This window comes from Lissotriton vulgaris, chromosome 5 (genome assembly GCF_964263255.1).
Source record: "Lissotriton vulgaris chromosome 5, aLisVul1.2, whole genome shotgun sequence".
In the NCBI taxonomy this organism is placed as follows: domain Eukaryota; kingdom Metazoa; phylum Chordata; class Amphibia; order Caudata; family Salamandridae; genus Lissotriton; species Lissotriton vulgaris.
In genome coordinates this window covers 793868482-793879211 of record NC_141693.1, presented here as the reverse complement: position 1 = coordinate 793879211, position 10730 = coordinate 793868482, and the positions used below count along the sequence as shown (strand labels likewise).

The following is a 10730-nucleotide window of genomic DNA, read 5'->3' as shown; positions in this document are numbered from 1 at the left end:
AAGAGCCTAACATCACTTCCTTCAGCAAGGAAGCATGAGGCACCCTCCACAAACAGACTGCCATGTAATCCATGAAACAGAGGCAGTAAGCATAGCCAAGTGTTTACACCCACAACTTCTACAGACAGAAGATAGCAAGTTCAAATGGAACCTTTTGCTGCGGTCTGCACTCTGCTGTATCTTTCTCAGCCCTACCATTTAAAAGGGCAACATTGCCGGCATGTGTTTCAATATTTCTTTTGTTGGGGGTCCTTATGTCCATGCTGGTGGCGACAAGTGTTCATTTATAGTTCAACAATCTGGGCCATCAATTGTAAATGGTGCTTATGCTGAGCTGGGCTATACCGAGCACTTTATTTTTTTATAAATAGTTGTTACTCCAGAAGCGCACAATGAGCAACTTCTTGATTTCAATACCGTTTCAATAGTTGGCATTAAGTGAGATTACATTTCATTCATGTTTTAATGAGCTTCCTTTTTTTGATAATTCTGTATTCCTGAAGTCTTTCAATTAAATGTAGGTTTGCAAAGTAATGCAAACTTTTTTTATACAATAAACGGGCATGTGCTTCACCCAGAGGAGCACCAGTAAACATCATGTTTTTTCCACTTTGCGTGAGATTTTCACATTTTCTGTATCTGGTGCTGGACATTAAGCCCTGATCCATGCCTGAATAGAAATTTGAAATTCTGCACTCAAGTGACAACAGTGGTCATATGGACCTGACATTTTGAAATGAGCATCAGGACTAGATGACAAAACTAATGTCTATTAACAGCTACAAATGTTAACACAATGCAACATTATTATATGCCAACTACGGTACAAGAAAATCAATGGAAGTGAAAAGAAGTACACTGTTTATACCTCAAAAAGGTATTGTTCACCACCAGTGCCTCTGTAATGTTAAAACAGCACTACAATACACAAGGAATTCAAAACCACATCATCTTAGGCAGAACTGCTCACATAGTTGGACTGCAATATACCAAATTCTGGCTTCTCATACAAGCACAATCAAGCTTTACCCATGTTACACCAGAGCACTATTCTAAAATGCCTCATCCAAGTGCTATTTGAAATCAACAGCCTCAATAACAGCAATGTAACTCTGGTGCTGGCTTGTTTGACAGGAAGAAGCTAGAATCTTCAGGCCAAAAGGTTACCCTTGTCAGGCAGACATGTGGTAGCCAAATGTTACAAAGAACGAGAAAGCCATAAACCGATAATATGGGGTAAGCATATGTATGAAAAGATTAATTAGGGTGGGACAATCCAGCACTATTGGAGCCCGGATAAGAAGGAGATATTCAGACCTATCTGATCAATGTAACCAGAGAGGGTTGGGAGAGGGAGCAGCTCTCAACAGGAACGGTCCATTGTAGGCCAACAATGGTAAGTCAGGGTTGTGCCTCCGACATCTCTGTAGGACTTGCTCTAGTAATCACGACTGTAGTAGCCATCATCCCCACGGATGTTTTCTGGTTGATAGGGGTTCGGATACCATTTATCCGGAGGTCTCACTCTTTGAACTGGATCCCCGTGCTCCACGTAAGGAGCTCCACCAGACCTCTTGGCTTTTACATTTGCCTTGTGCTTGCTTCCGCTAATATGTGCCTGGTACTGCTCCGTTGAGTTGAGAGTAATGTTGCAGTCTTCACAAGGGTACGTCTTCTGATTTCCAGATTGTACAGGAGGAGGAACTTGACTGGCAATAGCAGCAGCCACACTGGGTGGCAGCTGAAATCCCCCAGCCAGCTTGTTTTTTGACTCTTGCTTTTTATGCTTCTTGCCAGAGTAATGCTGTTGAGCCATCAGAGGGTTATTGAACGAAGCACTGCAGAGTGTACAATACTTCTCCGGATCTAAAGGGTTGTTAGATGAACGAACTGGAGTCGTTGGTACTCGGGCCATGCCTGTCACTGGAGGACCTTGCTCCTTCAGCCGGAGATTCTTCGAATGCGTTTTACCTTCATAATGCGAAGCAGCCACCACAGGAGCAGAAAAGGACATGTTGCAGATAGGGCAACACTTGTTCCGGTCTTCTGCACCATTGCTAGTCGACAGATCAAGTGAGCCATCAATTTTTAGTTTTTTCGCCGATGATTCACCCTCCTGGAGCTGGGCCATATACCTTCGAGTTTTGTTTGCATGCTTCTTGCTCTGATAGTGCGCAAGCTTCTGCGACTCAGAGATGAGAACGGCACTGCAAACTTTACACTGGGTATCGGTGAAAATATGACTGTTCTCCCGGATGAGGCGATGCACTTCCTCCTCGCCAACCGCCATATAAGGGTCAAGCTCCTCTTGTTCCGCCATTTTCTCCCTCAGTGCTTTGAGTCTGCCTTTGGCACTGTTTTTAATAATATCAGTAGGCAATGAATCATTCCATGCCTCATTTTTTATCTCTTTTTTACTTTTAGTTAGAGCCAGTTTATAACTTTTCCTTAAGACTACTATGGCACATTTATCCTGTGGTTTAGACTTTAAGGCTGCTAACAGCTTTCGATGGGCTGCTGAACAGCTTCGGTCAAACTATGTCTCCCCTTTAGTTGACTGTTCCTTACAGGGCGGTTTAAAGATCAGATGCCACCTGGGTGCAAATTGTGGTGTAAGCTATAAGGACCTCATTATCCCTGATGCTTTTGTCTTAACAGAGGTACATCTCCCTTCCAACTTCAACCGACAAATTCGCTTGAAAATCCCCCGGCACTACCAAGCACTATTTCATTCTACGGGCCTGGTCTGTGGGTCTTTTTAGGCTTACTAATCAACTGGAGCAAATCCAAACTCTTTCCATTGACAGCTGCCCAGTGTCTAAACTCACCTCGCCAACTGAGATATGGATTGAGCTGCCACTGTCCCTGGCCAGGTGTGTGAACATCAATAAAATGGTCATGCTCCCCAGGTTTCCTTATTTATTCCTCAGCATTCCCATCCCTTCTCACCAATGCTTTTTTCCACATGCTACTGAGTCTTGCTGTGCCTGATTTGCGCAAGCCGCAGGCTGCAGATCTTGTGGAGAGCATTGGCCCTCCCATATGCACGGGGCAGCTCCTTGTGCCACATTTTCAACTATTTTACATGTTAACCACTATGCATACCACTGGTACCAGGTTGTATGACATTACAATGCATGCTTTTACTACACATGCCTTTACATCGCAAGTTTTACAACGCATGCTGTTACAACGCATAGTGTTGAGGGGTGCTGGATAGTGAATAGTTTAATTTACTATTCCAACTCCAGTCCCCGTGGATAGTAGGCAGGTGTTGGATAGTAAAGTAAATCTATTCCCTATCCTAGAGCGCCCCCAAGCGCAATGCGTTGTAACAGCATGCATTGTAAAACTTGCGATGTAAAGGCGTGCGTCGTAAAAGTTACGTTGAAAAGGATGTTCCCCCTGGTACCATGCTGATGCCAGCCTGCCATACATTCGCATTGCTCATGATCTGGCCAATGTTGTAGGGGTTTGCCATTGCTACACAATTTAACAAGTTCATTTTACACTGCATCCAAAATACTCTCGGAGCCCATGTGCCCTCCTATCCTATTGGCCCAGACGATTTCATCCTCCTCTCCCTTCTCATTGACGATGACAGCGGTGAGCATCTGGTCTCCCCGCTAAACCACATGTGTTTGGACTTGCTGCACACCATGGAAGAAAGGCTGGTGAGTGCGGGGGAGCAGACCTGCAACATCCACTACCAGATGACATTTTATATGATTGCTGCCCCCAGACCGAGTTGGTCTACCCCATTCACAAACATAAGTTGGTGCATTATAAATGTATTCAACGTGCCTACATGACTCCAAAATCTACGGCCGGGGTGGACCCATCTTGCTCCTCCACGTGGCCCAAGTGCAGTGCCGATTACGCAGACTTTTTTCACTTACCATGGATGTGCCCACACATCCACAATTTCTTAATTGACATTTTTACACAACTTTCCCAAGTTGGAGTTGGCACTGGTTCCAAAGTCCCTCTTTGTGTTACTTGGTTATGTTCACAACATCCCTTAAAGGTTCCCGGCGCTTGGCCACCATTTAAATTGTCATTAAATTTCCTTCCTACTGCGACACACTGTTCACTCTTCCCCCAGTTCCAACTGAACTACAACACAGTACTTCCTTGCACAGTACTACCGGTCAGTACTACCGGTCAGTGCTGTTTAATAGCCAGCATTCACTGCATCACTCTAGACTCAGGGCATGCTTTACTTTTTTACATGTGAGTGTGGAATGCTTGTGTGTTTTGACGTTTTGTTATTTCTTATGATACTACAATCGCAAGCTGTACATCATGTCACAAAGTGCGATATTGTTGTTTTGTCTGTATCTGAAAATGATAAAGTGATAAAGTGGTAACAAAAATTAATACATGACGTTATACTCATGTGGGACAACGTCACATACTTATAAATACCTTGTTGAAGGGCCAGTGATTTCTAATATAGATAAGTATGAAACCTGATTTGCATGTGTGCCAAAAGAGTGAGCACTAAAAAAGGAAGACACCAAAACTGAAACATTAATTAAGACTTAGCCTAAAGGCTATGCAGCTGTAAGAAACGGGGTTATTCGGTGGCAGCAGTTCGAGTCCCACTCAAGTAACTAACACATTCCTTGACAGGATGAGCCACAAAAGTCACAAAATAAACCAGTGCTTACCTCTTGGCACAAAAGCGGTGGAGCTTAATATAGAGGCAATGTGTAAACTATTTATTGAGCATTCAGTTTTAAAGTAAAACTACAACGCAAATTGAATAAAATGACATAAAATTGACAAAAATGTAATCAGTAGAAACAGTCATATATTTTTAAAAATTTCAGGTAAAAATAGCACCAAGAAGCACAAAGCACTACTCAGAGTTATCTGGTCGCACTGTACCAGGTCGAAAGAGTTTTACATTTTTAAAATGTCAGGTAAAATAACACCCAGAAGCAGAACAGGCTACTCAGAGTTACCTGGTCGCACTGTACCAGGTTACAAGTTGAGCAGAAATGCAATGGAGCATGAGTTGCAAACCAGTCCAGGTTCATCATACTGAAGAGTTTACCTTCTCAAAGTCCAAGTCCATGTGAATAGCCTTGGCTGGAGCTTTGTGATGGCTAGGGCTATGAGGAGGTCATTGTCGGTGCAAGGAGTGGTCACTACTGGAGTTTGCGCTGGCAATTGAAATGGGTAGTTGCTGTTTGGTGTGAAGAGCAAGTCACCGTCAGAACTCTGGGGCATATTATCAAGGGGGTTTATATCCGCTTTTTTGGCTTTAAAAGTCAAGAAAGCGGAGATAAAATTATCTCCCTATTACCTAGCTGTCACTAACACCAGTTAGCGACAGCTAGTAGGAGATAGCGACCATCTTGGGCCCCACTTTGCATGTCAGAGAAATGTATCACTAATGACATGCTAAGTGGGCGTGCCAAGATGTTAGCGACTGGAAACAGTCGCTAACATCCCAATCTCCTATTACCAACTTTTGGCGATATTCGCGCTAAGCGCGAATATCTCCAAAAGCTAACACCTGCCCCGAGCAGTTCTTAGCCATGTTATCCAATGGGAGGTGGATAACATGGCTAAGAGCATTAGCGCGGTAATACATGAATATTGCTGACTTTTCAGCGATATTCATGCTTTGCGGTTGATTTTTATCGCATTTGCGATAAACCTTGGTAAGACCAAGGTTTATCTGCGATAAAAAATCGCCGCAGGTCGGCGATACATTTTTGTCTCTAACCAAGCAATAGCGATAATTATCGCTATTGCTTGGTAATATGCCCCTTTGTGTTGGAGGGCAATGTGGCAACCAGTGTTGATGCAAGGAGCCATGTCTGAAAAGGGGTGGCAGAGTGGGCTAAAGAACGGTGATGGATTAAACCCAGATCTTTTGACTGGGTGTGAGTGTTTGATTGATTCAGATGCTCCGTCCATCACCACCCCCTTTTGTACCGCTTTTGGCCGCCATAAATGTGGCAGGGTATGCTCAGACGTGAGTCCCTTGCTCACTTTGCCACTGGATTCAAGCAAGCCGGGCTGAAGACGGCTGGAATGCCAGAAACCGGTCCTCTGAAACTTGTCACTGTCACAGCATGTAAAACCTAAACACATATGTCCTCATTTTTAAATACCATGCACACTGCCCAGTGAGCCATTCCTTTTTAATACGTTTAAGCTACCTCAGGGGTAGCTTACAAGTATTGAAAAGGAATGTTTAGGACTATCGGAAGGTTTATTTGACCAGATCCAAATGGCAGTTTAATACTGTACTACAGGTTCCAGTGACAGGCCTGAAACATATCTTACAGGGCTACTGCTGTGGGAGGCGCAAAGAGTACTGCAGCCCACTAGTAGCATTTAATTTACAGGCCCTGGGTACAGGTAGTACCAAATACTCTGGACTTAGAGGCTAATATAATGTACCAGTCATGTGTAGCCTATTTTACCGTACTTAAAAGGGAGAGCATATGTACATCACTATTAATTAGCAGGAGTAAAGTCCACAATCCTAAAATCCACCAAAAACGGGTTCAGCAAATGAAGGCACAATATACGGTGACCCGGCAGAAAGGGCCCGGTGCAACATCAGTCAATTCAGAAACTTATTATGAGTCCCTGAAGGAGTACTACAGTACATGCTCATAAATGTATTTGTGAATTGTCCCCTATTGTTTATCTTATTTAATATTTATTTGGTTTGCTCAGTTTTATACGCAAGTAAGTAAATCAATATTTGCAGATTCATAAAAATCATTGCAAAAGCAGTCCAATACAAAGTTATAATTTGCTTGTGGCATGGTCGATACATCGTGGCTTTAAATAATACAGCATGCATTTTGAATAAAAGTATGAGTGAATTTAAAAACGGTTAATCCATAAAAGAAGATGGATCGCAATAAATGCAAAATGTAATGCTAGTGCTCTAAGCTCCAGAGCGTCAAGAAGCAAATTGCAAAAATACATACATGTGAGGTAGAAAGCCAGAGACTGGTTTTAAGAGACACAAAAGTCACCTACTGTGCTAATAGCAGTCTTTTACCTTGCTGTAGAAACTTTGTTGCCCTGCAGGAGAGCTGGATCTTATGGCTGTTCAGTAGTGCTGTCAAAGCAGAGCAGCAGGATCCTATCTGGAGGGCCCGCAGGGCTGCTCATAGCAGCTTCCGTCTGAGTTGAATGACGACAGGGCAAATGTACAAAAAGTGTAATGCGCTCTCCTCGAAGCACCCATATAAGTGAAAGTAGGGGACCGGCCATGTTTGTTTCCAGGCGGGAACCAGGCCTTTTGACGGGAAGACTGCCATACAAATTAAAAGAAAAATGTCTTGGATGGTCTGAGAGATGTAACTTCAAAGGTAGGGTTGTGGGCACAAGTGTGTGTAGGTTTGGAGAACAGTCAATCTGTGCTTTTTACAAACCATCTCTGCTTTGCCAAGTGTCCAGGAATGTAATATAGATGTTCTTATTAGCAAGGTGGTAAAGCTGATGTTAAAGTCCCAGACCTTAGACAGGTTAATGGTGGCTACAGCTAGCTGAAGCATCATTGGCACACAAATATATATGGTGATCACTTGCAAGAAAACAACAAACAAGCCTTGCGGACTTCTGGGAGGCAGTGATTGCTTTTTTAAAACTCCCCTTATTGATGTGCTAAAACAATACAACAACATCTATTGGTAATGTATATCACCACATTGCACAAGAGTCATATTTCAGATATATTAGAGTTGAGTCACTATCTTTATCTTGCAGTCTGTCAGATAAATACCAATAACATATGGATTCAAATATCAAGGCCAAAGTACACAATCCATGAACCCATATTTTGGCATGATTGTGTGGTCAACCTCCTACTGAGATATACTAGTTTTTATAATAATACAAATTTACCCATTCCTTATTTCTATTCTTATACTGTATGTGCAGTTTTTGATAGAAAATATTTGGCTACATGTCTTTTGGTGAATGATCTCATAGGTATCCGGTGTATCCCTCCGCCACCGTCATTCCCAGGAGTGTTTATTTTGGGAATAAGGTCATCGGGAGTTGTAGCTGCCAAACTATGTGACGTAGAAGACCAATACCTTTCAATTTCAGAGAATTTCTGTGACAGAAATCCTCCTAATCTGCCTAGAATCTTGGACACAATGGGGAGGGGCAACTGCTTGTCCTCCGCAGAGTATTTAGTATATCCTGTACATATATTTTAATGGAAAATATAAAAATGTTGCAGACTATTCTAATATATGTGCCGCCATCTTAGTTTTCTGTCATTCCTGCCTCTGCCTCCAGTGCTGATTTCAGAGCTACTAATCCACCTGGGCCACTATTAATTGGCATGTGGTTTATATGTGAAATGTGTTTACTACTTTGGATAGGACCCATAGAGAACTTGTCTTCTAACGCATTACATTCAGGGACCCTTCCCATCATCGTTAAGGGAAGGATAGCACAAGCCTCATTTCACATGCCTCAGATTCCATGAATCCCCAACTCTGGAAATGCCTATAATAACCCAACCTGTGAAACATTTGAGATTGTTAACATTTTCCAATCAATTCCCTTGCCAGACAGGTGTTTCATGTGTTATTCTGCAAATCCATCTGATCCACTTTAGTATTTTGCGCCAGCTGTTGAACACCACCCTGTTGACCGGCAGAATATGACCACACACCTCGCTTCTTTATAGCATGGCCACCATGAGTGAGTCTGATAATTCTGCCAACTCTAGGCTGGTGCAAAAAGAACAAAGTGATGGGAGGAATGCTCAAAATAATCTCAGCCAGCATTAGTCACCCGTGCTGTATTCCAGACCATCTTTTTGCCCACTATGCCATTCTAGACTGAGACCTGCCATATGAAAATCACTCTTGGTCCTGCTCCAAAAGAAACAGTCCAGCCCTAATTTCCCAGACATGTCCTCTCCAGATGTGAACACAATCAAACAATGAACGGTTTCAACCTACTTAAATGTCACCATTTAGGGATCTGTGGTGTCGGCAAAACAAGATGACCGCTGCTTGAAATCCTCTGCTGCACTGAGAACACTGCTGGTCACGGAGGGACACTTAAACCAGTAGCGGCTTGTGGAGGGAGTGCCACGGGGCGGTGGGGTGGGACGGGGAGGGGCAGGGTGGGGGATAGTAATCTCCGGCTCATGACCGACCGGAGTAATATAAATAAATAAAACAAATGTCATTGCTCACGCTGAAACGCATTTGGCGTTTCAGCGTGCACAATGAAATTCGTTTTATTTATTTACATTACTCCTGGTGTTTACTACCCGCACCCTGCTCCATCCCTGCCCCACCCCACCACCCTAGGGAACTCCCTACTGACTTAAATGATGTAACGCAGTGGTCCGGGCACGGGAAAGAACGTCGGAAGCTCCAGGCAAGTTTTTAGACCTTGAATCGGTCTAGTTTTCTGTTACTCATTTTTCCCCTCTGCTCCCAGGGTGCTTGGTGTCCCTGCTGCCATTTTGTGAGTTTGGAGCTCACAATTACCTCAGCTGATGGTGTGCAAGCAGTGCCTACTTGATAGCTAGAATACAGAATTTTAAGGAAGATCTGAACTTTTCAGAAATTACCCATCATTGAAAGACTTTTGCCTTCCTGACTACTTCACTACTACTTTAATCTGGTGATGAAGAGTTTTCCTTTTTCTTTCTGCAGGAAAATGTCTCAACTAGGATTGTGCAGTGCATTAATAAATATTGTTGTATTATGAGGTTGTTGGAAAGCCCTGGAGCGGAAAGGCATTTTATCAAACCCTCATTTGATCTAAACTGGCAGCTTGTGGAATTTTGTCTTCCGTTCCTAGAATGCTCTTGTTTCTGGCTGCCATTTTGTGAGCCAGGTAATTTTTATCACCTCAGGAATCAACACGCCATAATGCCCCCCTCAATATTAGGGCTTATAGCTGCCACATTTGAAAGACTAGCTACTTAGTTCTGACTTTTCTTCTATTCTAGAGCTTTTCTTACATGCTCAGAGATAAGCCTATTCTGTTTTATGTAGGTATATGGGTTCTCTTCGGCTGCGGCTACTCCTCCTAATAGTTTTTCCCTGGACTAGTTTTGCACTTTGAGGATCATCCTGTCGCATTTTTTATCTAGAAGATCCTTAATATACAGAATCACCTCTATCTGTTTTGAAAATGGATTTTGCGCATTCAAATAAATACCAAAGGCCATCCAGTTGTAATGCTAACTGTCACAAAGAGCCTGTCGGCAATACTAATAAAAGGGTTAAAAAGGATCCTTCCTCTCCAAACAAATCACCTCTACTTTTGACCTTAAAGGATATTATGGATGAACTGAGAAATATTCTTCCACTAATGGCAGATACCACAGCAACGCTTCATAGAATTGAAAAGAAATGGTCTGGTCTGGACTCAAGACTCAGAGATGTTGAACAAAGGATTAGTGATGGGCAGGATGTTGATGCTAAAATGAATATTTTATCGAAAGAGGTTGCTCAATTGAAAAAAAACAACAGAGGATTTGGAAAATCGAAACAGACGTAACAACCTACGATTTTGTGGTATTCCTGAAGGTTCTGAAGCCAATGACATGATTTGTTTTCTGATGGTTCATATTCCACAAATAGTTTGCTTACCGAAATCTGTAGACCTTAATATCCAGAGAGCGTACAGAATAGGTCCTTGCAATCCAACGGCTTCAAACAGACCATGAGGAATCATTGCCTACTTTCTTTTATATTCTAAATTAA

At 42.7% G+C, this 10730-nt stretch overlaps 1 protein-coding gene across 1 annotated transcript; it reads right to left on the bottom strand.

Annotated features, from left to right (window-relative positions):
* Window positions 1–245: 245 nt before the first annotated feature.
* On the bottom strand, window positions 246–2343 carry LOC147711592 (zinc finger protein 346-like). The gene has a single exon (XM_086922263.1). The coding sequence runs from the start codon at window positions 2318–2320 to the stop codon at window positions 1439–1441; it is 882 nt and encodes a 293-aa protein (XP_086778389.1). The 5' UTR covers window positions 2321–2343; the 3' UTR covers window positions 246–1438.
* Window positions 2344–10730: the final 8387 nt, after the last annotated feature.

What these genes read in the sequence shown, in the direction of transcription:
- LOC147711592 (XM_086922263.1), bottom strand. Translation starts at nt 2,320, where the DNA reads ATGGCGGAACAAGAGGAGCTTGACCCTTATATGGCGGTTGGCGAGGAG.